At 45.7% G+C, this 27934-nt stretch overlaps 1 protein-coding gene across 1 annotated transcript in view; it reads right to left on the bottom strand.

Moving 5' to 3' along the window:
* CFAP52 (cilia and flagella associated protein 52) overlaps window positions 1-27934 on the bottom strand; it is a 41227-nt gene that overhangs the window by 489 nt on the left and 12804 nt on the right. Inside the window, exons 4-13 of the mRNA XM_032432158.1 lie at window positions 26948-27076; window positions 24392-24491; window positions 23289-23405; window positions 20847-20947; window positions 17628-17798; window positions 10980-11128; window positions 8825-8970; window positions 5950-6101; window positions 3973-4075; window positions 816-927 (exon numbers count right to left, since the gene is read on the bottom strand). Coding sequence (XP_032288049.1) covers window positions 816-927; window positions 3973-4075; window positions 5950-6101; window positions 8825-8970; window positions 10980-11128; window positions 17628-17798; window positions 20847-20947; window positions 23289-23405; window positions 24392-24491; window positions 26948-27076 — 1280 coding nt within the window. The remainder of the gene's footprint in view (window positions 1-815; window positions 928-3972; window positions 4076-5949; window positions 6102-8824; window positions 8971-10979; window positions 11129-17627; window positions 17799-20846; window positions 20948-23288; window positions 23406-24391; window positions 24492-26947; window positions 27077-27934) is intronic.

Here is a 27934-nt window from a genome sequence, read left to right as displayed (position 1 = left end):
AACGGCCCTGATTTCAAGTAGCTGGCTAATTTTCAACACATTCCCCACGTTCCCACATAAAGGAAGAAAAATCCATCTGCATAGGAACTCATTTCCTTGGTTATAAAAACCCAGGTCTGTTGTAGCAGATTTGGGGGAAAGAAACACAAAGAGGTGACATCCCCTTTTAGCCCACCGCCCAGAAATAACCACTGAGAACACCTCTGGTTTAGCTCCTTCCACTCTCTTTGCTCCAAGTACACAGGTTTAGGTACGCACCTGTGTGGGTGGATGGCGGTCTCACCGTGCGTAGTTTTCTATCATGCTCACAGTAAACGTGTTTGTGAAACTTTAATTCGTTCGGAGCATTTATTTGTTAATGCCCTGAAGAATCAGGGCCTGGCGGGAAATGATTGTCGATGATGTTCCAGAAGGCATGTTGTATGGTCAATGCCCGCCCCCTGGAAATGCTGATTTAAAAGCCTGGCATTTAAGACTTCCAGAGGAAATCACGGAGCAAGGCATGCCAGATAATCCAGACCATTTAAAGGCCCATTTCCATCATCAATGCCACCACCAAAAAAGGGAAGCAATGCAAGGCTTAGCTTTTCTGTGTGCCCCCAAGGCTCATGGGCAGGCGCTTCCTCCCACTGAAGCATGACTTCTGGAACTTTCTTTTCCAGCCACACCGGCTGCAGCGTTCGGGCCTGATTTTAACCACGGGGCCCTCTAGGCACTTCTGTTGTCACTTCCTGTTGCCTCCCGCCTTCTAGGGAGTTCTAGGTTCCCATTTAAATAAGCAGGGCTGGGCTTCCTTTTCCCACCCCAGGACTCACCTGTGACAAAGTGCACTCCTTCCAGGGTGATATCCATTCCATTGATGGACCCAGACACGGAACCTTCCAACTCTCTGATTACTGACCCATCAAAGATTTCCCAGTAAGCAATCTGGAATTCAGAAAAGCAGCATCTGGGAGGATTCAGCTCGGCGGAAGCCTCCGCGCGCAGGCGCACACTAACAAAAGATGGTTCTACTTTATATAGAAGGTGGCAAAAATACACCCTGGGAGGGTAGATGGGCTGAAATTATAAATAGGCTCGAGCAGGGGGTGGAGAAAGGCATTTTCATATTTTTAGCGTTGGTTTTTACATTGGCATTCTATTTAGGGAGATGGTGACTGTGCCAGTAGCCCGGATTGTGACAAAAAGTGCTTTTGGTGAGACGAAGCGCTTGGGGGTCCGAGGCAAGCTGTAAACGAAGGAAGAAAACAGCCACGGCATCCGCGTTCCCACCTCAGCTCTTAGAGGAGCGCCTGGTGGAAGGGAAGCACCCCCCTCCAGCTGCTGGGGGAATGAGCAGCCCAGAGAGTTCTGCAGGCTCAGGTCCCTGAGGCTGACCCCGCGCTCTTCCCCACCTCACCCCATTTCCAACTTTCTCTTCGGCCTCAAAGCAGTGGAACACCCCCCAGGTTGGGGGCTAGAGGCAAACTGATTATATGGTCCCCTCTTGGGTTAGGGGACCCAAATCTACTGCTCAAGGGAGGGAGATTTTTCTCAATATACTGCTTTTATACTCTTTGAACTTTGAACCTTGTAAATGAACAACCTGTTCAAAAAGAAAATTTTTTTTTTTTTTTTTTAAGATTTTACTTAGTTGTTTGACAGGGAGAGAGAGCGCGCGGCAGGTAGAGGCAGAAGGAGAAGCAGACTCCCCGCGGGGCAAGGAGCCCACGACATGGGGGCTCTGGGGCTCCATCCCACGACCCTGGGATCATGACCTGAGCGGAAAGGCAGATGCTTAACCGACGGAGCCACCCAAGTGCCCCAAGAAAATTTCTTTCCCAACAAAGCACTTGACCAGGACTCAGGAGTGTGAACCTGGGCATGCATTTTGCCTCCTCTTATTTCGTGTTGATAGAAATTTGCTGTTCAAGTCATTATGCCAGGAATCTATATTCCTCTGAATCTAGCTAGAAATTGTGTACACTATTTAAAAAAAAAATTTTTTTAGCTAATTTATTAATTTCTATTGATGCTCGATTGCTTTAACAAAGAGTTGTTTTCATAGGAAAAGCATAAAGGAATATAGACACACGCCCAAATCCTTGTTTCTCGGGAATCACACCCACTTAGACAGCTGGTGCCTGACTGCCTGCTCTCTTGGCCAAAGTCACAGTGACCCTCTTCTGGGCAGCCTGATGGCGCCTCAACTTTCCCTCAGGCTTATCCTCTGCCTGCGACGGTCTTCCCTGAGAGCTAAGCATAGCGAGGTCCTCCGCCACTCAGGCCTCAGCTCAGGTGTCACCTCCTTGAGGAGACCTGCCCCAACCATCCTAGCTAAAGCAGCTTCCGTCCACTGAGCCAGGATCTTGTGACCTATTCTGCTTCCTTTTTATCCCTTTTGCCATCTGATGTCGTCTTGTTCACCTGTGAACCCGCTGTTCATGGACAGGTTCATTTCCAAGTGCCCGTCCATTCCATCCCCTCCCACCTATGATAACTATGGAAAGTTGGCCAGCCCTTATGGTGGTTGTACTGATTCATGATTTATGCTTTGAGTATTCTGGTGACAATTCCCAGATGATGACAGTAGACTGTTTCGAATCTCATAAACTCATAAACCATTCCATTCCCTGGAATATGGGAAACAGGACACAAATCTAGAAGTTTTATGAACCACATTCTGAAGCATTTATGGTGACTCATGACTAACTTCCAAATCCTTTCTGCCCCTGTTCCAAGAGGAAGTCTGCTTAGACCGGAAGTGAAATGGGTTTGGGGGTGGGCAGACGTAAGCCAGTTTGGGTGGGTGAGACACAAAAGAACTAGCAAGGCCAACCTCACAGAGACGAGAGCGAGGCAGAACTCTGGGCCCCCCACACAGTCTGTCTGTGTCAGGCAAACTCTGGCCCACGCCAGGGGGCATTTCTTGGGTTTTTATGACAAAATATCTTCGGACAGTAGTTCCCAATCACCTGGGCAGCTTAAACAGGGAAAAGTCCCATTCCTAAATTCTTTTTCTTTAAGATTTTATTTATTTATTTGAGAGCGAGAGCGAGCATGAGTGGGGGGAGGGGCAGAGGGAGAGGGAGAAGCAGACTCCGCACTGAACAGGGAGCCCGATGTGGGACTCGATCCCAGGACCCCAGGATCATGACCTGAGCTGAAGGCAGATGCTTAACCAACTGAGCCACCCAGGTGCCCCCCATCCCATTCCTAGGTTCTATCTTCAGTGTTGGGGGAGCGGAGAGACGTCCCTCTAGTATTTTTCCTACAATTATTTTTATACTTTGAACTCAACTTTTTCTGTAGCTGGTGAAAAGATAAATACACAATCTCTTCTTCAGTGATCTCAAAGTCTGAATTAGGGGACTCCAAATCCATTCATTGGATGTGCAGGTAATTAGACTAACACCTGGCTGATCTGATGTGGCCAGGGGGATAGATGACACCCTAGCGTCCTTGCCCCACATGCCTCTCTCCTGAAGCCTTTCGTTTGCTCCAAGAGGCAAGGTTCCCCCGCAAAGAGGGACCAATCTTTATCCAAGGACATGGACTCCCCAGCTAATGAGATTCGTAGTACAACGTTGATGAAGTAGAGGGGATGAGAGATAAGAACTCTATTGTCATTCGATTTGAACATAGTCAAAGGGTTGGGCCATTGGGTTCCAGCCTCAGAAATTCCCTAATAATGAAAACCAGCACTTACTGAGCAGCTACTCTGTGCCAGGCCCCCTGCTATCAGATGCACGACATGCAAGCATGACTAACTTTAATGCGCTCTGCAACTCTGTTGGGTCAGCGGTATCATGTCCGCTTTGCAGACACGGAAGCAAGGACATGGGAAGGCAACGCAGAATTTTCAAGTGATCACCAGCAAAACTGGGCTCTGACCTCATGGGGCTCAACTCCAGAGCCCACTCCCTCGGCCACAACACTCGGCTGCTTCTGTCGGGTCCTGGGAGGATCCTGACTCCTGCTGGGAGTGCTTACCTTTCTGTCTGTCCCGCTGGTGACGATCTGGAACTCTTCGGGGTGATAACAAACACACTGGAATAAGGTATTCGCCAGGATCATCTGATTCCTCCGGAGACGTCTGGAAATGAGACACAGAAGCTGTAACTTTGCCTTCCCTCAAAGAGGTATTTACTGTCCAGACGGGATCTGGTACAAGCTTGGCTTGCGCTGGCTCATCTACCCCAGACAGACTTCTGGCGATTCTGCCCACTGCACCTTGGCGTCCTCCCCTCCTCTGTGCACCTGTGGGGCAGCCCAAAGACCCTGGGTGGGCCGTTTTCCAAAGACAGAGCACGGAAGTCCAGGGGAAGCCTTGCGTTCCGGTGAGCATGAAGGAGGAGAGGCTGAATTCAGAGTCACCCTGCGGTCTTCCACACAAGCCACCTTATTCTTGAGGCCACCGCATTGAGGTGAAGGTTCCTACCACCTGAGTGGCAAATTGTGGGGGATGGCTTCTTAAAAACGGATATTACTGAGCTTCCCCTCTAGGGATTTGCATCTAGCAGCTTGGGATGAGGCCCAGAGATGGGCGCTTTTCATCAGCATCCCAGCTCATTCTCCTGTGTACCACGGCCTGAAAACCATCGAGTCAGATACCACGCTAACAAATACGTACATATGGCTTCTCCCCCCAGCCCCCCAGGAGATGGGTGCACATCTCACAGGCCGGCCTCTGCTGGCTGAAAACATGCACCTTCTGCATGGTTTCTTCTCAATAGGGCAGTTTTCAAACATGGTATCCGGGGCTGACCATGTTTTAAAGGTTTGGGCACAAATTAGCCAAATAGTCCTGCAATGTGGCAGGGAGGCTTTAGGGATTTGAGGTGGTCACAGACAATCCATGGAAATCAGCTTAGACACACCCTCGCTTCTAGTTCTGTATGTTCCCAAACGGGAGTTCCACTGGAGGCTAGGACCTCCGGCAAGTGTGGTCCTTGAACCAGGGGCATCCCTTGGGAGCTGGTTAGAAATGCAGGATCTCAGGCAGCCCTCTGGACTTACTCAATAAAAATCTACATGTTGGCAAGATCTCCAGGTGCTTCATGTGTGCATCAAAGTGAGAGACGCACAGGACCAGTAGGTGGGTTTGCTTTGGTTTGGGTTTTTTTTTTTTTAATGCATTAAATGAAAAGTGTGCTGCCTTTGCCTTAATTCCCCTTCTCTGCAATCTAGAATGTTCCGTACTCTTTGGCAATACCTATATCCATTTTCTATATTTAGATCTCTTTCCTCCTGCCTCTGGACTTCTTCCGAGTCTCTCTAATGCAGTTAGATGCAGAGGCAAGGCATCTTAGGAGCGGTAGAGAGGGGCTGGGCAAGGAGAAGGTTAGGGGAATAGCGTCTAATTCCAAATAAAAACACACAGCTAAAATGCTTATAGTAAAAAAAAAAAAAAAAAAATTGCCCTTGAAAACCCTTTGTATGACTCCCAACAATAAAGTTCACGTGCTTTGGTCTAGTTGGCTTGGAGTCAGGCACTCTCCAGGGGCCATGACAAGCTTCCAGCATGAGAGGACCCTAGGAGTGCGGCCGGCCAAGGGGAAGGGCAAATTCACACCACTCCCCCTCTTCCACCTCGATAGCAGGCTTGTTCTGGGTGACGCGACAGGAGGAACTGCCTACAACATCATTTCCCTTCTCCCTTTTTGGGGGGAGTTCTTATAATTGCATTCGGAGAAGTTCAATCAGGCTTCCCTGTGTGCGACCGGAAAGGTACTTCCCTCTGCATCCAGAATCTTCTAACGTCCAGCCCTTCCGGGAAACTGTACCCTTTCTACCAGCATCTGGAAACCTGAAACAGCTCCAGGGAGAGGAGCGGCCTCAGATGAACATCCCTTTCCTGTCGCCTTAGAGAAGATTTCGACTCTTGGTTTGGATCTGCCCTCAAGTTCAATGAAATGTGGCAACCCCTGAGTTTTGTGTCATGTTGTCCTCCCCATCACGGGTACCTACACGAGGTCCCAGATGATGCAAGTCCCGTCCGTGCTGGCTGTGACACATTCCTCATTGTTCTTCTTCACCCTGATGCAGGACACAGAGGATTTGTGCTCCTTCAGGGCCTCCTCCAGCTTCTGGGTCTGGCAGCCGATCTGCCAGACCCTCACCTGAAAGCCACAAAGCACACGCTCCCAACACAAGCTTGGGACTTTGGAAGGGATTTAAAAAAAAAATACACACACACACACATATATATGTATATATATTCCAAGAGCTTTTTCAGCTCTGCTGTGCTTATTATTTTAAATTCCCTGTTCTTGTCTCAGTTGAGTGGGGTGGGAACGCTAAGCCGCAGAGCAGGAATATTCTTCCACGGAGCCAGGAAAATGCTACCCATGATCCTACACCTACGTCTACTTTTCAGGCTGAGAAATGCACCAGACACCTGCTGTGAAACCAAGCGGAATAGTGTATCTGCTCAGTTCTGCTGAGTGTTGGCTCTCAGACTTCCAGGGCCATCAGGAAGGCTCTTGGGGACCCAGAGCCATATTTAAATGTCACACCAGCTGCTCGGTTTTAATCATTTCCACTCGATGGTTCCTAGCCTCATCAAAGCTAAGACCCACTTTCTACAGCATATTTTCTGACCACCCCATCCTCTGCTGTCCGGAAGTGAAATTTATATCATAGGTCATAGGGGCGCCTGGGTGGCTCAGTCGTTAAGTGTCTGCCTTCGGCTCAGGTCATGGTCCCAGGGTCCTGGGATCGAGCCCCACATCGGGCTCCCTGCTCAGCGGGAAGCCTGCTTCTCCCTCTCCCACTCCCCCTGCTTGTGTTCCAGCTCTCGCTGTGTCTCTCTCTGTCAAATAACTAAATAAAATCTTAAAAAAAAAAAAAAATATCATAGGTCATAGGTTCTACCCACAAAATTTCAAAACAGTCAATAGGATGCTTTAACTGTAATAAAAGGATACGTAAAAGGAAAGTCATTGTATGTCTTGTAATAGATAAACATTCTGTCATGACTGTACCAGAACACATAATAATGTGGTCAGATGCTTACACTTTCTTATAACGAGTATGTTGGAAAAGAAGAAGAGTAGAGATTATTTTGCGTGAGTAACATAAGACAACACAAGAATACAAGAATAGTAGGTCTGGGTGAACACCCGGCTAGAAACTAGGGTTAGGATTAAGTGATAACGGACTAACATATTTGTACCCGAAAGGGGAAAGTAGCCATAAACGATGTAAGAAAAAGATTCTAAGCCTTTTCCTTAGTAAGGAAGATGAGGAAGCATGAACTTGCCCCAGATGAGCTGTGTCCAAATAATTCTCTCATCTTGTATGCCACTATATGCGGAGGCATACAATCTTCAGCAAGAGTAATTCTCAGATTTCTGAATGAGAAATTCTCATATGGTGTGGGCACCAGCCAAACAGCATCCGGGCCTGGAACTTTGGGTGTTCTGGGGCATTACTAGCCCTTTAGTGGTGGGATTGCAGGGGGTTTGACGAAGGGGATAAGATGGTGGGGCTGGGGTCTTTGCAACTCCAGCGACGCCATTTACCAATGAAAATGGAAGTACTAGAATATTTCGGGAACTGCTGAATTGATACCCGTGCACACCTGCTGACCAGCAGCGGTCTCCAGCACTTAACAAAGGCCTTGAAGACCATGTCCTCTGGAAGGAAGGTCTGTAATAGCTGAGTGGGGAGTGGCAGGAAGAGCTCTTGTGGTGTTCTTAAAAAATTGCTAACGGCAATGAATGCATTTGTAATGTACGATTTCCTCCCACAGCTCTCATGGGCTACGGCTCAGGCACCTAGAAGCAGATGATCTGGTCCAAGCCAAGTTTGGGCATGAGCAAGGCAGACGCCCCCAAAAGGTTGAGGGAGCAAGCAAGGATGCTGAGGGTGTCAACAACAGCGTGGCTGAAGAGCTAAGGGAAGGGATCCGAGCGCTTGAGGGGGTGGTGGGCAGAGAGCAGGGGAGGGTCCAGGGCTAGATGTGTCCATGGAGCACCTGCCACGAGACTCATCATGTGGGCTCTGAATGTAAGATGCACATCAGATTTTGAAGACTTGCTACAAAGTAGTGCAAAATATCTCACAAAGTGGAGTCTTCATTGTCATTTTCCCTTTATGCACAAGAAACGGAAGCACAGAGAGGTTGAAGAGCATGTCCCAGGTCACACAGCTGGGAAGTGGCAGAAGTGAAATTTGCGCCCAGGCAGTAGGACTCTGGAACCCAAACACTCAGCCACGAGTCTGCTTGGCCCAAACTCTGCTAGAGGCCACATCAAGATGCTGGATCTTTCTCCTCCCTGATAAGTTATTCCTACAATAGCATGAAGAATAGAAAGGAAAAGAAAATGTCCTCTCTCGAGAAGGGAAGGCTTTGGCGGGGGGGAGGGCGGAGAAACCCAGGGAGTGGGGAGGGGCAGGTGCTGAGAAAAATGTGTGAACAGAAGATGTTTCAGGTTCCTCCGAATGATGGAAGGGAAGGTCAAGCGTAACGACTTTAAAATAACGGTCAAACATCTGGGTGGATGAAAGAATGGACTCTAAAAATAGCATTTCCTTTAAAAGATACGATGAAGACAATTTATATAAGTATAGTCTTTGAAGGAAAAAAGAGCAAGCAATTCCAAAACTCTGGCGAAACACTAACTTGGATTCATAGCTCGATTCCATATAGAACGCTTTCATGTCTGTATCTTGAATGTTCTTTCATGAACAAATATATCTAGATCTGTGTTTGTTTTATTAGAACTTTAAGATGTATTTTAGGGTTTCTTCAAAATCTTGCTTTGGTCCTGCCTGACTCCTCGTATAGGCTAAAAAATCAAGTTAGGGTTTTCTAGAAGGCAGTTTTCGAGAACGATACCTCGCCTTCCCCACCGCCGCTGATGACCCGTTTACAGTCACTGGTGGTAGCGATGGCTGTCACTCCGATCCTGTGGGCATTGTTAATGACATATAGCAGCCGACCTGTCTCTGGGGCGAAGGCTCGGATTCTCCCATCATCCCATGCTGGCATGCAAGGGAAACAAAAGGCAGGCAGGATCAGTACGCTCCTACTCTCTGTGCGGACCGTGGCCCTCTTCAATCATAAAGAAGTCAGGACTGGGGAGCCGTGGTGGTGATGGAGGAGAGAGGCCGGTCCCCCACAACTGCCAGGAATTCTGTCCCCCTTTCCCCTGACTCCCCAAATGGGCTACACCTGCTTCCTTTAGGCGTACCCCATCCCAGGAGAAGACATTTGGGGTGGGGAGAAAGGAAGGAGGCTGGCTCCCACCTCTCCTGTGAGTTGCAAAACTTGTGCATTCAACTGGCTAGCTGACATTGCACCTGGGCCGGAGAATTTGACATCTCCAAACACACGTTGGCTTCCTACCCCTCCCTCTACTTTAAACCTGATGCTCCTTCCCCGACTCCCGCCATCTTCCCCATCTCAATAAAAGTTGCCATCAACCATCTAGTTCTTTAAGCCAAGAACTTCAGAGCCATCCTTGATTCCTCACTATCTATCCACCCAACCCAACCCAACGTCCAACCCATCAGCAAGCCCCACCACCAACTCTATAGTTAAAAAACATCTCGAATCCAGCCACTTCCCAACTCCTCCGCTGGGCCCACCATCATCCAAGCCACAAGCACCTCTCTCCTCGGTGATTATAACAGCTTCCTCCCTGGCCTCAGACTCTTGCTCCCCTCAATCAGTTATTGATGCAAGGGCTTGGGTGCATTTAAAATCATGTCACCCCCTTGATCAAGAAGATTCAAAAGGCGTTCTCACTAACAGTGAAAATCCAACTCCTTTATCCTCCACGGTAACTACTCCCCGCTCCCTACCTAGCTCTTCACCTTCGTCTACTACGCTTCGTCTTCTCCCTCAACCCTGACCCCAAATCTACCCGCTGAGCTCCAGAGACACTGGCATCTTTCTATTCCTCCAACACACCAAGCAATTTTCCACCTCAGGACCTTTGCCCCTGCTGTTCCCTCTGCCTGGAATGCTCTTCCCCCAGGTCTTCATGGGGTTGGCTCCTCCTCATCGGCCTTAGTGTCACCTCTTGACTTGGGCAATTTTCAAGAATATGTTCAAGGTAGATCCCATTTCAGCAAAGACTTGAGGAACTGAGAGGGTGAAGCGAGTAGGTCATGGGGCTGCCCGGGGACAGAACAACCCAGGCAGACCGAACAGCCAGAGCAAAGACCCTATGCATCATGTGCTTGAGGAATAGCCAAAGAGCAAGCGTGGCCACAAGGGGCGAGTGGTGGTAAGAGACAAAATCAGAGGTAAGAAGGTGGAGGTGGGGAAGGAGAGAAGATCACGGGGGGGGGGGGGGGACGCCGACTTTGGGGGCAACTCTCCCTCTGCCCCTCCCCCGATCATGCTTGCGTGCTCTCTCTCTCAAATAAATAAAATCTTAAAAAAAAAAAAAAAAAGATCCACTTGACTCTTCCCTGATGTGAACAAGGGAATTTACTTTCTGATCACTGGGGAAATTTGTGTATGAGTTGAACACAAGATGATATTAAGAAATTATTATTTCGTAGGAAAATATTACTTTTAGGGATGCATACTAAAGTATTTGGAGGTGGAATATGATGGTGTCTGTAATTTATGTTAAAATATTTTGGCACGACGGTATCAGTGGAGTTAAAAGTGGATTCCCTTTGAGGCATAACATAGGTGAAGTCAGGTTTTTCTCTATCCACCAACTGAAGGGGTTCTAACACAGGCGCCCTGTACTGGCCAAGATCTCAAATCCGTTTGGCCGTCGAATTGCTAAATTCTCCCACGGGAGAGAAAGCGGCACCCTCCGTGCAGCAATGTTGGGGGGAGCGACATTGCTCGTTGGTCATTCTGAGCTCAGAAAGTCTCCTGGCTGGAAGGGGCTCCATAGAGAGGCTGGGTCAGAAGCAAGGAGGGGTGGGCAGCGGGAGAGACCACACAGAGAGACCAGCGTGGAAGGACAACAAGGTCCAAAGCCCCAGCCAGAGCCCGCGCCAACGCCCGAGAACGTCAGCGTTACCCGAGATGATGCTCTTGCCGTCCCTCATGAAATCGATGCCGTGGCAGGTCATGTTGGGCACAGTGATGCGCAGCAGCTCCCGGTTGGACGGCGTGCGCCACACCCTGATGTCCCTCTTGGCACAGGTGGCGAATAGTTCGGCGGTGCCGCTGCGAAGGAGCCACCGTGAGAATAAAGAGGCGCAGCCACACAAGACGCACACTGTGTCTTACGTGCGGGCTTGACTCTTAGACGGATCGCGCAAGGATATGGGGAAGGATGCCTTCCAGGCACCCAGCATCTCCGAGCCTGACGGCCTCACAGAAACCTTGTGTAAAATGGCATTCGACGCCCACAAGTCATCCGCGGACCATCTTTTGTGTAGCCCTTTGCCCGGAGGACGGGCTGGGACAAAGTTGCTCAAGAGGAAAATGTCAATTTCAAAGTCTTTAAATGTCCTGGTAGACTGGAGATCAAATAGGGCTGTGGAATACTGATGCCAAGAGAGGCTAAACAAAACTTTTCCCATCATTATAATTTCAAAGAGAAAAATGACACAGGCGCTAGAATTCAGGTCTGCAGATAACCTAAAGCAGAACTTTGCGTGGTTGTGAGAAAATACGAGATTCTGGACAAGGACGTGAACCCAGGGTAATTGGTCTGTCCTTTTTTTTTTTTTTTTTTTTTTAAAGGTTTTGTTTATTTATTTGAGAGAGAGAGAGAGAGCATGAGCAGAGGGAGGGGCAGAGGGAGAAGCAGACTCCCCACTGAGTGTGGAGGCCGATGCGGGACCCAATCCCAGGACCCCAGGATCATGACCTGAGCCAAAGTCATACACTTAACTGACTGAGTCATCCTGGTGCCCCCCACTTTTTTTTTTAAGGACAACTTGTAAATAGAGTGTAAAACACCATTACATCAAAAATTACAGGTTATTGCAATTTGGATAAGAAAAAGGAGTCCTACTGGGGTACAATAAAGTCCACCCACTTTATAAATATGAATTTACAGTTTTATAGTCTCTATGGAGGTTGAGTTAACTTTTAGTTTTAAGTGCTTCTCAAGAAATGTCTGTATTTCATCAAAAGCATATTCAGGAAAAGAGAGTCCCTCTCATGTTTTAAGATCTACTCGCTTCGGAATTAATAGAAAAATAAGTGGATCTTTTCCATATATTTAGTTTTGGGGCTCAGAGAAAATTATAATGCTGGACTAGTTACTTAGAAAGAGTGTGTGCTGGAAGGGGACAGCTGAGATGATGCTGCTTGCTACTTGATCAAATCAAGCCAACCTTAGAAGATGATGTTCATTTAAAATAAGAGAGGCTTGGGCGCCTGGGTGGCTCAGTCGGTTAAGCGACTGCCTTCAGCTCAGGTCATGATCCTGGAGTCCCGGGATCGAGTCCCACATCGGGCTCCCTGCTCAGCGGGGAGTCTGCTTCTCCCTCTGACCCTCCTCCCTCTCATGCTCTCTGTCCCTCATTCTCTCTCTCGCAAATAAATAAATAAAAAAAATCTTTAAAAAAAAAATAAAATAAGAGAGGCTTTATATAGGATGCTGCCTTCGGTGAACGACCCCCTTCTGTGGGGAAAGTGAGCTCTTAAAGAGGCATGTGGACTCCTCGTGAAAATCAAATATCACAGGAATGAGCGCACCCAGAGAACTTTCCAAACTCTCCCTACCCTGGATGGACAGTCTACTTCTTCAGGAATCTAGTCCAATCCTGAGCTTTTCAAATAGCCGATTGTCCCTAGTTTAGGATCTGAAAGGTTAAGTTCCAGAAAAAAAACAAACTGACTGGATCAAGGTGGCACACCAGGCCCACGTGCCTCCCATCGAAATGAAGAGACAGACACAGAGGACAGAGACAGGGGTAGAGGTAGAAGATGCAGAGGTAGCTACAGGGAGGCAAGACGGATTATCATCAAGTAGACCAGAAACACTGAGGACAAAGAGAAATCAGCCAGATAAAATCTGTGAAGAGACAGAATTGGAGAGAAACACAAAATATCAAAATCACCAGAAGGGAGTAGTTCCCGTAATGTTGGAGCAGTGAAGTGGTCACACAAACCTTCACACATACAACAGTTAGAAACACTGGATGGAGGGAGGCCTGGGTGGCTCAGTCGTTAAGCATCTGCCTTTGGCTCGGGTCATGATCCCTGGGTCCTGGGATCGAGCCCTGCATCAGGCTCCCTGCTCTGCGGGAAGCCTGCTTCTCCCTCTCCCACTCCCCCTGGTTGTATTTCCTCTCTCGCTGTGTCTCTCTCTGTCAAATAAATAAATAAAATCTTAAAAAAAAGAAAAAGAAACACTGGATGGAATTAACAACAACAAGAACCTAGAATCCTAAAGATGCTGAAAACATTTAAAAGTACACAGAAATCAAGAAGCATTTGCTCTTGTAAAAATGCAACCAGAAAGGGTTAAGAGTCATTACTGTGTTGCTGGCTAATCTGAGGGTGCCCCCAAGTCCCCCAGCTACGGTGGCCACAGAAGAAGGAAAAATCACAGCCTTACTGGCTGAAGGTGTGCAGAGATCGGAGCTGAGGGCTGGAAAATTTAGAGGGGAAATCCTGGCAGCGAGAGATCCATCAGAGTAAAACCTAAATTCAGATTAGAAACACTGCCCAAGTTCCCATCTGACAGCTAAATTCTACATACATGGGAGAAAACCCAAGAGGAAGAAAAAACAGAGACCAGAGAGGACTCTACTTTCCTTTCTTTTTATAAAATTCTATTGATTTTTTTAAGGAGTCTATTTTTGAAGACAGAGCTACATGGGATCAACCTGAGAGGGTGTTTTGCCTTTTTAACTGAATACATTCACCAACTGTGTTCAGCTTGGGGGGCAGAAAGCTGGACCTTACAGGCTTAAAATACCAGAAGCCAGGGCCTGAGGGCATAAGAACACCTGGAAATTACGGGGTAATCCTGAGGAGCAAGGAAACCATGGAGAGGATGAGCTTCATCTCTGCACAAATCCCTGGTGAATGCTAAATTCTGGCAAGCCCACAGGAGTACCAAGAACCTGTATTAAAAAAGTAGCAGTGGGAAGCCATGAGAATGTCAGCTGCTGCATTCTGTGAAAAAGACAAAATTGCAGTTTGAGTCCAGGCCAATAACCCTCAGAGAACACTAGGGAAGTCAGAGTTACTACAATGTATTAGCTATCATGCTGAGTTTTCAACAAAAAGTAAGCAGACATGCAAAGAAATAGGAAAATATGATTTGGGAAAAAGGCAGTCAAAAGAAACGGACTCCAAGTAGATCAAGATGTTGGATTAGCAGAGAAAGGCTTCAAAGCAACTAATTTAAAATGCATTCAAAGTATTAAAGGAAACGATGATACCAATGAATTAACAGACAGGTAATATCAACAAAGAACTAGAAACCACATATTTATACTATAATTATAAATTATTATAACAAATATATGTATTTACGACTTAAAGATTTATGACTATTTAAAACAAAAATTGTGATTTTGTATTAATGGGTTTATAATTTTAATGGGTACACATGAAAACAACAGCACTAAGAATAAGGGTGGGGGTAAGAGAAATAAACTGTCGCCAAGTTCCCATACTGCATTTGACTTGAAGTCATTCAACATTAACTCTAAGCAGACTGTGATATATTAAAAATGCGTATTTTCATCCTTAGAGCAACCACTAAAAAAAAAATTAATGCAAAGGTATATAGGTAGAAAGCCAATAGAGCAATTAAAATGGAATGCTAACAACATTTGATTAAAGCAAAAGGTGGCAGGAAAGAATAGAAGAACAAAGAACAGATGTGACGAAAGAAAACAAATAACAAAATGGAAGATTTAATACCACCATATCAAAAATTACATTAAGAGTAAATGGACTAGGGACGCCTGGGTGGCTCAGTCAGTTGGGTGGCTGACTCTTAATTACGGCTCAGGTCATGATCTCAGGGTCCTGGGATTGAGCCCCGCATCGGACTCTGTGCTCAGCAGGGAGTCTGCTTGAGATTCTCTCTCTCCCTCTCCCTCTGCCCCTTCCCCCACTCCCATTCTCTCTCTAAAATAGATAAATAAATCTTTAAAAAATCTAAAAGTAATTATTTATAAAAGACAGTAACTATGTAATTCTATAGGTAATTCATAACTACGTAATTCTATAATTCTAAACAATGTCAGCATGAGAGATGGTGAGAAGAAGATAAAGAGGGAAATAAAGTACGTTGAGACTTTTGCTTCTTTGGAAAATATGATATAAATGTTGGTGAACTCTAGTCTTTGGCAGAAAAATATGTTTAAACATGCATATTAAAAAATCAAGGGTAATCACTCTGTGAATAAAAATACAATGAATGGTTTCCAAGTCATGTGAAGTAGGGGAGGGGAAGGCAGGACCAAAAAACATGATCACAACACAACAAAAGACAAGAAAAGGAAACACGGAAACATGTTAAATAGAAAATATCTATAAACTCATTAGATATTAGAAATAAGTACAAATGGACTAAGTTCTATGAAAAGACCAAGACTTACTTAAAACTAAACAATACCAATAGGTTGGAAAGAGACATAGTTTCTTTTGCTACAGCCCATGTCTCTGTAATGTGCATTAGCTCATCTGCAATTGGCAAATAGGCGCGTGATAGCAGAATATTGCAGAGGTCGCTTTGGTTCACGCATACTTCTTCCCAAGAAATTAATGCCTTGGCATACAAAGCCATAGCAGCTGAAAACAATGTACATTAACAAAGCTGAATCCCTAAGGAAAGGAAAAACACAGTCTTGTACATGATGCTCACGTACCCCACGTTCTCCTCTTAGCTCAGTTTTCTCCACAGCTCAGCAGGGAGAGAAGAGAGAGCAAAGCGGGAATGGGTAGTGACTCTTAAGAGGTTTCTTTTTGGGATAATGAAATCTTCTAGAATTAGATTATGGTGATGGTAGCACAACTCTGTAAATATGCAAAATGACCCAAAGTGAATTACACACTGTAAATGGGTAAAATTTATGGTATGTAAATTCTGTTTCAATAAAGCTCGTTTTCAAAAAAAAAAAAAAAAGAAAGAAAGAAGAGAAAAAAGGAGGAGGGGTGAAAAAGAGGAGTTACAAATCCTGAATAGGTCAATGACTATATAAGAATTCAAAAAGATATGGCACCTAGGTGGCTCAGTTGGTTGGGTGACTGCCTTCAGCTCGGGTCAGGATCCCAAGGTCCTGGGATCAAGTCCCACATCAGGCTCCCCCTGCTCAGTGGGGAGCCTGCTTCTCCCTCTCCCTCTGCCTGCCACTCCCCCTGCCTGTGCTCTCTCTGTCAAATAAATAAATAAAAATCTTTAAAAAAAAGAATTCAAAAAGATAGTTAAAAATCTACTCTTATAAAAGGCCCCAGGGTCAAATAATTTTACAGATCGATTCTACTGAGCTCCTTAGAAAAAGAGGGAAAAAGTAAGACAGAAAGAAATGACCAACCAATTTTCAAAAAAAGATCCACCTGATGGGAAGCATAGGCCATTTTCACTGTTAGAAACATTTATTTTTTTAAGATTTTATTTATTTATTTGACAGAGAGAGAGAGAGCACAAGTAGGCAGAGAGGCAGGCAGAGGGAGAGGGAGAAGCAGGCTCTCCACTGAGCCTGGAGCCTGATGCGGGGCTCGATCCCAGGACCCCGGGATCATGACCTGAGCCAAAGGCAGACGCTTAACCGACTGAGCCACCCAGGCGCCCCTGTCAGAAACATTTAAAAGAAGGTAATTGTAGGGGCGCCTGGGTGGTGCAGTCAGTGCCCGACTCTGGACCTCACCTCAGGTCTTGATCTCAGGGTTGTGAGTTCAAGCCCCACATGGGGCTCCACGCTGGGCATGGCGCTTACTTAAACGAAACACTTCAAAGAACCTAATTGCCAACTGCAGTGACTCAGGGAACCCAACGTACATTGCATGATCGTAAGCAGCCAAGTCTTCAAAGCGAGTCTAACTACCTATAAAACAATGATCATGAGTTTTGTAAATTCAAGCTACATACTGAGGAAGGTCAGAGCAAAAACTATCTGATCAACTTCATGGGATGAATGCCACCAGAGACAAAATGTGTTTCAAAAGCAAGTAATGGCAAACTATGACTTTTTGATACCAAAACTGCTGATGGTTGGTTGTTTCACTTGTTTCAAGTGGGATTTATCAGGAAGTCCAGAAGACCCCTTGTGTCCACCTCCATTAAGTGCTCCAAGTCTGGAAGACCCAAAAGGCATAAACCGAATGACTTGAAAGAAGTCTGAAAAAAGGCCCTAGTAAGCTTTTTCCAGACAGCACTGGGAAAACAGAAAAGTTTCCATGATAGCTTTATTAAAAAAGCCAACATTCTAAAGTGGCCCAAATTTGGACTGTGAAAGTTAATGTAGCCATAGGGTAAAGACAACAGACATAATTATTGTTAATAATTATTAAATAATAATAAAACATCAGTATTATAGTTCTAATTATTATTATAATTAATATTAGATGATAATTGTTATTAAAATAACTGACTATAATTGAGAAATTTAAGGACAAAAGATCATAATCATATTAATACATGTTGAAAATGCACGAATAAGATAAAATTAAATTTCTTGGCACACTGCATCAGACCTCCATGTTTTCACTGATTTTAGGAGCCAAAATATTTTGCTCTTCTACTTACAATGGGAAGACAATGTCCTGGACAGCTTCAAAGTGACAAGTTGCAATGAGAGTCTCTTTGAAATCCGTGAAGTTGACACGATAAATGTGTGATTCTTCTGTTCCGACAAAAAACTGGTGTCCTTCCCCTCGAACTGTGATTGACGTGACGCCACCTTGTAACTGGATTTTCCTTTATGGAGAAGCAAGAAGGTGAAGTAGATTCACTCAATCAGTGAGGACTCGTTACAGAGGATACAAATCAGGCGTAGGGCCTGGGGACATGCCTTCAGGGAGAGGACACAGTTGGAAAGGCAGGAGTGACTCACAGTACTGGGGGCCCATGGGCAGCAGAGGGAGAGGCCAGCCTGGTTTACAGTAGTCAGGGGGTTTCCTCAGGCAGAGTCTAAAATGGGTTGTGGAACATAGGCAGGATCTGGACAGAGGGAACATTCCAGGAAGGCAATGGGCACAAATGATCATGGCAATTAAATACTTTATTAAGTCCATTTCTGGGAAATAATCCTACAATTGGGAGGGGAAACCGTTATGTCAAGGGAGGTTATTGTAACCTTGGTGAAAAGAGTAAAAGGTTGGAAACAACCTAAATACCCAATTGTAAGGCAATGGTTAAATCATCTATGGGATGGCAGGCAACTTCTTAAGATATTTGCCTAGCCAGTAAAACCATGTTTAGAAGATTATGTATATTTTACCACAGTAGTTTTTAAAAAAGGTATTAACACTGAAAATGTTTATGACGTTTGCCTTAAGTAAAAATAAACCAGAATATAAAATTTTGTATACAAAGGAAGTACAATTATTTTAAAATGTAAACGAAGAACATAAGACAAGAAGAAATAACAGAATGTTAATAGTGGCTCTCTTCCCCAGAACTGTCAGAGACTCTTGTCTCTCCATCCACATTTCAAATCCCTCTGCTTCGTAAACGTCTAATGAGTATGAATTTAAAAAAAAAAAAAAAAAAAAAGAGGGGCGCCTGGGTGGCTCAGATGGTTAAGCATCTGCCTTCGGCTCAGGTCATGATTCCGGGGTCTTGGATCGAGCCCCACGTCGGGCTCCTGGCTCAGCGGGGAGCCTGCTTCTCCCTCTCCCTCTGTCTCCCGCCCTGCTCATGCTCTCTCTCTCTATCTCTGTGTCTCAAATGAATAAATAAAATCTTTAAAAAAAAAAAAGAGTATATAAATGAATGTGTCCCTAAAAACCCAACCTTGCTCTGCAACTAATTTAGTTTTGACAATAAGAACGCAATGGAGATTCTTGTGCAAGGGATCGGCGTGGGAAATGCAGTATTTTACAAAGATCCATTTGTTGGTGGGACCCAGGACGGTTAATGAAGAAAGGATTGACCCTGAGTTACTTCCCGGCTTCTTCACTAACTAGATAGATAGAGCTCTCTGGCCCTGGATAAATTGCCAGAAATCTCCCGGCCTCACTTCACCCAAGCACAGAATAATTTCTCCTTTGCTGGGTCGCAGTGAGGATCAAAGCTAAGGCACAGGAGGCCCCCTGAGGGCAGCCAATAGAGATACTGGCTATTGACATGTGGGCTCCCTACAAGACAGGGTGAAGCCCAGGGCTACGGGGGCGAGGCCAGGCGTCCCTGAGCTCCAGCGGTCTGCTTCCTCATACTACTTCCTGACTTCACACGGGAGCTACTTTCTCAATCCACGAAAACCCAAGGAGGCAGAAACCCCTGCAAGCAATGGGAGGCTATGCTGTCCCACAAGGTTAGCATGGGGACAGGCACGGCACAAATCCTGTAATAACGGCCTTGAATTAATCATTCTCATCACAATGGGAACATCTGTGTATTCAAAACAAGGTGTTCACAAATGAGGGGGTTAATGCCTTATACTCCGTACACATATCCAGAGTCTAACCAAGACCGCTCTCACGCAGCCTCCCTCTCTGATTCCCCTTCACACAAACACAGAACCGGTCCGAATGCATTCTCAAGAAGACCTATCCGGAGCACGGAATTTAAGATGGCAGCCAGTCTCCTGTCCCCAGTCCCCCCTTAGTGTACCTGCAACTCCATTTGTCTCCTCTGCTCATCACCCTCTAAGATGATGTAATTACTTGTTTACTTTATGACTGTCTCTTCCCTCCTGCTGGAATGTCAGCTCCATGAGGGGCAGGGACGTTTCCCTTCATTTCTGTTTGCTTTAGTCATGGCTTCTCCCAAGGGCACCTAGAACAGTATCTGGTACGCGGTGAATGCGCAGCGCGGACGTGTTTGAGTGAAGACAGCTGATACTACAGTCTACACTCTACAGTCTACACTCTAGCGTCCCTGGCTCTGCTCGAGCTGGGGGAGGCCGCATGGAGCGTAGCCAGGGGTGCCTGGCTTGGCTGAAGGTGAGCTCTAGCTCCACCTCTGCTTCTCTGGGGAGTGTCTTTCCCAGCCTCACCACCACAGTGGGGTCACCCCCTTCTCTGATCCCCTCTGTAATATCCATGATACGTTTTACTTTACCTGGACCACAGGATCTGTGTTTATATACTGTCTTGAATTACAAGGACTATTTCATGCGCATATTACCTTATCCCCAGATCGGACTGTTAGTTCTGGGAGGACAAAGACGGAGTCTTGTTTTATTTTTTAGTAGAGCATCTGGCACATTGGCTTGGCCGGAGGTACTCAGTAAATCCGTGTTAATGACAGTGGATAAAGTTTTATTTCATTTCATTTCAACTGATGCGATAGATAACCCACAAAAAGCACATGGCACAGTATCCGGTACGCGGAAGCAGCTGGTGAATGCTGGCTATTTGTATTAACACTTGTATCCAAACGAATTAACCACTAGCATGGTGCCCGACACACAACCTGTCGCAGAATAAATTTCACTGAACAAACAAATTTTGAAAGTTTGAAATTTGAGGTCATTTGCTGGATATCTTCATAAACAGCATCTTATTTCCTCAGTCATGGCTCCATGTATTAACGAAATAATAATTGATGCATTTATCAGAAGGGCAATGTCCCCTGGGGTAATTAATTGTGGACTACTTTGGCTTGATTCAACATAAGCTCTTGTCTTTTCATTGGCAAAGGAATCAGCTGTTGTGATTCCAACTGCTCATTTTGACGGTAAGATAAAATTCTTTCACCAAGAGTTACTTTGGGAATATTGCATCATCACCGGCTTTAAGCAGACCTCCCTGTGGTGGTGGGTCTTTCTCCACCCCGACCCCCGTGGAGTCTGGAACTTACTTGATGGGTTTGTAGCTGGGGCTTTTGCAGAAGACCAGCAATCCGGCTCCGGAACCCACCAACAAACCCCCCATCTTCAGGCACTTGATGGCGGACACTCCCTAAGGGGGAGGAACAGCGTTGAGAAAAGGCCAAATGGTTTCATCGTTAAGAATAGGTGTGTGAGCTGATGAGATGGGTACGGGGCATGGCCATGCCTGGACGAAATGCAGGAAGGCATTGCCTGTGATGTACCCCAAGACTGTCCACCAGGGCTCGGTGCCAGCAATGGGCTCACGTGCTGGAAGGCCCCCCGCCCCGGGGCCTGCAAGGTGCAAGCACGCTTCACCAAACTTCCTCCCTTTACAACCACCTGTGCATTGTAACTGTATTAGAAATTAACACTATCTATCGGCTCAAATGAAGTTAGAGCAGAAGATAGAGAGAGGCAGAGGCAACATTATTTCCTCAGTGCCTACTGTTTAAGCCAGAATATAATTCTTTTTTTTTTTCAAAGATTTTATTTATTTATTTGAGACACAGAGAGAGAGAGATAGAGGGCACAAGCAGGGAGGAAGGGCAGAGGGAGAGGGAGAAGCAGACTCCCCACTGAGCGGGGAGCTGGATGTGGGGCTCGATTCCAGGACCCTGAGATCATGACCTGAGCCGAAGGCAGATGCTTAACCAACTGAGCCACCCAGGAGCCCCAGAACATAATTCTTATACTACAAAGAGATCATAGTTGACATCCCAAGAAAGGACAAAGAGCCCTTATTGTTTAGTGACTGTAGTTCCTGAGCTAAAGCATGCAGTATATAGTCCTGCGAGTAATAGACATAGTTAAATTCAAAGCCATCTTCAAAGTTTGGGGACATATGATGGTCATTTTATAGCATCCACTATGAAATTCTAATTTAATTTATTTTATTTTTAAGTTCTAATTTTAAAATGTGCATGGCCAATATTTCATCTTAAAGTTTTCAACAATAATACAGCTAATGGGGTGCCAGGGTGGCTCAGTGGGTTAAGCGCCTGCCTTGGGCTCAGGTCATGATCCCGGGGGCCTGTGTACTGTTTTTAATATTAGTATTGTGACCATCAGCATCTTTGTCTTCATATTAGTGCTGTATGCCTACCAGGTCCATTTGAAACCGTTCCAATCCTTCTACCCTTCTAACCAGAGAGTGACCATTTAAGTAGAGTTTTAAAACGGGTAACTGCCCAAGATCACATAATATTCCAACCAAATGTTTTCAATGATACCTCCTATCCCTTCATCCCATAAGAATTATTTTCTTTCCATGGGTATAAGAGGCATCTTGGAACCACTGCTTTGTGGAATTTGCCATCCAACCCAAATGCCTCCATGGTTAGGACTTAGACAGTCAATGGCACTGAAGTACCCAAAGCTTGAGGAACACTAAGACGGCCAGAATCTTTTTTTTGGGAAAGGCACTTAGATCCCAAGTGCTGGAGGGGGAGGGTGCCAAAAATATCCAGATCGGTATTTTTCCGTAGTGTTTCATGGAGCCCTTTGGAAGGATCTCAGGAGTTGGAGACGGCAGGGCTCTGAGTCTTGCCCTCCTTCAACTGATCTGCTTTGCTTTTATCTGTTTCATATCCTGGAATCCCCCTCCTAAAAATAACTTGGACTACACCTCAACCTCCTGTGGGATTATTTCTAAACCCTTCTCTACCCATACTATAGAGTTCTCTCATTCTTATGCATGCCCTTAAAAGTTTGAGCATTTAATGATTGCATGATTAAGAAAACTCTAACATCTTCCCTGGGCATGCGGTGCAAGATTTCACGTCTTCTTGGGAATATCAGCTAAGTGGGAAGGCATTGAAGCTGAGAACCATCTGTTCTATTATCAGACATGAGACAGGCGGGTGCAGAATCTACCACAAGCTCTCAAATTCAAATTCAAAGGTTAGTGGAAACAGCCCTTGTAACTTTCTGGGGGTCCTGGAAATAGCAGCACTTATTCCACAAGATGATCCTCTGATTGTAGGCTTTTTATTTTGGCTTAAATATCAAGGTCTTTCTGGACTTTTAACCAGAATTGTTAGGAACTCTGCAAATAGAAAACAATCCACAATGTCTAGGTCTTGCTTATGACTTTCAGTGCTGGCTGGGGCTAGAATCTAAGATCTAGTTATCAGATTAGGACAAAAATGACATACCTCTGTATGTATATTTATGGCCCTGTGCTTGGAAGACGTAAAAAACGCGTGGTCTGATTCCCTAAGTGGGGACCCCGAGGAATACAGCATATAAACCAGAGATGAGGGCTCAGACAATAATAAGTCAGTGCACCTTGCAAATTTCGGTGTGGCCCTGGACACAACACACCCTTTGTCTTTTTTCCACAGACTCTTCACACAGGTCCATGCTGCAGTGGAGGGAAGAAATCGCCAGAAGCGAGCAGGGCAGGACAGAAGTTGGCGGTCTCTACTCACCAGACTGAACTTGTCCTTCGCGGGCCCAGTGTCTGCTAGCAGTTTGGTCATTGGGTTCATTTTCAGAATGTCTCCAGTTGTGGTGCCGAGGTAGAAAAAGCTATCGTCGTCGGCCATCTGGGGATCAGAGAGGAAAAGAGGCCCAGAGACCTGTGTTTTCTCAGGGATGCCCGTGAGCCCCGACCAGGGGTGGGACAGACTTTCTCTGAGGCCCAAGGAAGACCTACAAATGTGCTCGTGACGACTTTAATTTCCTTAGACTCTAAGATGGGTACGAACAGCTCGGAGTGGGGCGCAGAATCAGGGCCAAACTCAGAACTGGAGGAAATGTGAGACTCCCACTAGCCTGTGCATTTCGCTGGAAGACTCTTTGTGTCTGACGTTAGATCCGCATGCATAGATAACCTGCCAGTCCCCGTTCTGGAGACACCTCCGAAGGGTGCCTAGGATGAATTCTTCAAACAGAATAGGTGTTTGCTTTATCTCATACTTTCCAAGTCTATCTGCGTAAAACAATGATGTGTTAGATAAGAGAAACAAGTCAGTGGAGGATGGAGCTGTCTGTACGAGTGTGTGAGTCCACATTAAAGACATAGGAATAATTCCTCTTTATAGAAGGGACTGTGTGTCAACAATGAGTTTCATTGTTAGGAACTTTATGTCCAGTGGCAGAAATAAGAATTATTTCGTATCCAGTGCCATCGGGAGGCACTGTGTCCACGAAGTGCCTACTGGATACGCTGCTTCTGTCCAGGTGGGGCAGGCGTCTGGGTCCGATGGCAGAGCCCAAGTCCCAGTGAAACAAGACTCTCCCGGAGCTGCGTCTAAGCAGCTCCTCTCCAACTTCTGGAGGGAATGAGACTCCGGAAGTGAGACTCCCCCTCACCTGTGCCCCCTCAGTTGGCATCCCCGAGGTCCAGACCTCACCTCCCTACCCTCAGCCCAAGGTACGTGTACCTAGGTATGTGCACACGTGTGTGCACGCATCCACGCGTGTGCACGCACGCACACACACACACACACACACACACACCCCTCGGTCAATACTATTAAAGGGATTTGTTCCAGGAGTTACTGACAATCACACTTAGAGTAATACTTACTGTAATACTCATGACTATTCTTTTCATCTGACCCGTTTGGCACTCAGTTGGCCAGATTTTTCTATTCCGGAGATCCAGTTCCCATACTCGGATTGTCCCGCTATGGAAGAGAGACACAATCAAACGGATACCCACTTAGGAATCTCTCGATCTCTTCTCTGTTTTCTGCCTTCCCCTGAAGAAGCGGCTGAAGGGAAGAGAGCTGGATATTTCTGAGGGTTTGTTAGGCCTCGTGTTCTACTTAAAATCTTCCAGTCGATCCTTACGACCACCCTCTGAGGTAGGATTTACGCTCCCCCTACTCTCCAAATGAGAAAACACAGCAGAGCAAGGATTTACAGCCAGTGAATACTCTCTCCAGTGTAGGGAGAGCAGACATAAATGCGAGCAGATAAACAAAGAGCAAACCAGAGTTCACTAAGATGTTTCTTTCAAGGCTTGCAGCTGTAAGGACATCTTTTCAAGGAAAGTGCTTCACTATGGAGAGTCCTGTCTTCACGAGAAATGAGACCAAGTAACCAAAGGGCGGCACAAAATCAGCATCTGACATAAGACTTGGCATACAGTTGGCATTTAACCATTGCATGTTGAGTTAATCTGAATTAATAACTGTATAAACATATCGCGGTCAACATCATAGCTGAAGCTAATAGTCGAAGGCAGAAAAGATTAATTTAAAAATAGATTGATCGGGGCACCTGGCTGGCTTAGTCAGAAGAGCCCGTGACTCTTGATCTCGGGGTTTGAGTTCGAGCCCCACGTTGGGCATAGAGAGTACTTAAATAAATCAACTTTAAAAAAATAAAATTAAGGGCGCCTGGGTGGCTCAGTCGGTTAAGCGTCTGCCTTTTGCTCAGGTCCTGATCCCAGGGTCCTGGGATTGAGCCCCACATTGGGTCCCTGCTCTGCGGGAAGCCTGCTTCTCCCTCTCCTACTCCCCCTGCTTGTGTTCCCTCTCGCGCTGTCTCTCTCTCTCTGTCAAATAAATTAATTAAATCTTTAAAAAATAATAAATAAAAAAATTAAAATTAAAATAAAAAAATAAAAAATAAAAAATAGAACAATCAAGTTCGGTTTTCCTTTTTCTTTTAGCCTCCAGAGTTATGCACTTAGTAAGTACTCAATAAGTATTTTGAATACTTTTTTATTTGAATACAAATCTATTTATTTCTTGTTCAAATATTTTTTTTTTTTTGAGTACTTTCAAAATTTAAAAAAAAACCCAGCTTCTCCGTGGCCTTCCTGGTGGATGTCAAATTTGGAATTTGCAGGATCTCTCGTGAAGGACAATATGGAACATCTGCAGTTGGGACCATCATGGAGGATGTTGTAGGTGCCGGACCAGAAATCTTGCTTAAGAGTCCTCATTCTCAGTTATCACTGTCATATGCAATTAAAGCCGATCTAGAATATAGATTGCCCTAAGAAAAAGTTTGGGGGAGGGGTGCGGCTTCAATTCAAGTTTTGGCTCCTGGAGAAACTCTGTCCGTGGACACCAGGCTGGGCTGACATCCGCAGCTATGGCAGCTGCTGAGGGGCAGCTGAACCCTCATCATGCAAAGGCTTTGTGAAACCACTCTGCAAACCCAAGGAAGTGAACACACGCATGGTCGTCAGTGGCCTCGGAAGACAGGGCAGGACGCGGCTAGCTGCTTCGGGCGCAGAGCGCCCTTCTAATAAGATTCGCCCCTTAGGGGCTGGCTCCCATTCAGCCAGCTAGTTTCATGGCTGCTAAATGAATCCGTCCTCATAATTAGCCCCAGAACAAATGCATGTTGCGTATCACAAGGAGGGGCCATACAGAAATTCTTTACTCTGGCTGGAAAAGTAGCTAGTGGTGTGTGCCTTTCACAGATGAGAGACCATCATCCATAGGCTGAAAAAGATAGTTTCCACCCAACAGGTACTTCGACCCCACATTCACAGCGTTTGGACCTTTGAACTGGCACACCGTGTAAAAGACGATGCTTTTGTGCGGTTTTAACCTTCAGCTCAGACTCCAGGCAGGGCCCCGAATTGGTGAATTTGTAAGTTAGTGTCTTCTGTTAGACAGATGTTGGCTTTCAGCTTGGTCCCCATTAGCTGGTTAAAAGTTGACTCTACCGGAAACAATCTCATATGGCTAATAGTCGAACATCTGAAGCTTCCTGGAGCAGTCCCTTCGCAAACTATCATTTCGGAACACCTAAATCAAGAGCAGGTGCTAAGAAACATGGACCAGTAAGTGAATCCATGCAATTGTGCACATTGCTCCATGGGCATACATTGTACGTAGTGTGTTATCAGTCACAAACAGACCAGAACCCGACATGAATTTCGCCGAGGAGCAGAGCCCTCCTCAGGAGGAAGCACAGAATTCTCAAATAACCAGACTTAAAAGACTTTCCGTTAAAAGGATTTTTAAGGACTACAAAATCATGCAAATTAGGAATTAGGACGGAAGGTAATTTCGCAGGACTAATTTTGCAGGGGAACCCAAATTGGAATGACCTGGCTTTCCATACAAGCAAATATAGTGATTTCTGAGTTCTGAAAACCCGGACTGCAGGCACGTACTTTCCAGCAGTAACAAACATCTCATCCCGGCACCTCGAGAAGATCGCTGTGGTGGCATTCCCCACGTTGAGGCCGGCCGCGGGACTGCCACAGATGGCTTCCCTCTTGGCTATGCTCCACACGACCACACTGCCAAAACAAGAGGGACCAAAGAAGTCAGGGGGAGACAGGCTCTCAAAAGAAGTGGTTCTAGAAAGAAAAAAAAAAAAGGAACGAAAGAATTACACTGACCCCCAGATGTCTCCTGTGTCACACTGGATATTAGAAGACAAGCAGGTGACACTTCAAAGATTTTGAAGGAAAATGATAATGAGGCTAGAACCCAGTGACCCCGTCAATGAAGCCTGATGCTAAAATAAAGACATTTTCAGATAAGCAAGGCATAAAAGTTTACCACCCATTTATCTCATGTAAAAATATTTACTTGGAGAAGTATTCTAGAAAAAAGACAGTGCAAGGAAAAGGATGACGTCAGGCAGTGCTCCCAAATGTGACCGTGTACCAGAGTCACATGGAGGACTTGCTCAGAGGCTGCCGGGACTCACCCCCAGAGCTTCTGAGTCAGCAGGTCTTGGGGGGTGGGGGGGGTGCCTGAGATTTCACTTTTCTAAAAAGTCCCCAGTGACACTTATGCTGCTGTTCTGGGGACCACACTTGGAGAAGCACTGCGTTGGGTTCCATTTCCTTCTCTCTGGGTGCAATCACACAACAGTCCTAAATTGAATGTGTTTAGACAATAATACCAAAAATGCTGGGGAACATCTGAATCAAAATATTAAAGAAAAAGGAATGTAGATGTTACAAACTTTGTTAATGTAAAATCATGTCTGGCTATGCTTCCCAAATTTCCTCCATGTAGAAGGTATTATCACAGAGTTCTAAAATCCAGGTAGAACCAAGATCGGTAGGAATGGGGAGGTAGGAGGTAGTGTAAAAGCCATAATTTTTTCTTCTTTCTTAGTAGGAAATTGATAGATACCATCTGAA

The sequence above is a fragment of the Phoca vitulina genome, unplaced genomic scaffold (assembly GCF_004348235.1).
Source record: "Phoca vitulina isolate PV1807 unplaced genomic scaffold, GSC_HSeal_1.0 scaffold47, whole genome shotgun sequence".
Taxonomy (NCBI): Eukaryota; Metazoa; Chordata; class Mammalia; order Carnivora; family Phocidae; genus Phoca; species Phoca vitulina.
The sequence above is the reverse complement of the archived record's forward strand: the minus strand, read 5'-3'. Positions and strand labels throughout refer to the sequence as shown.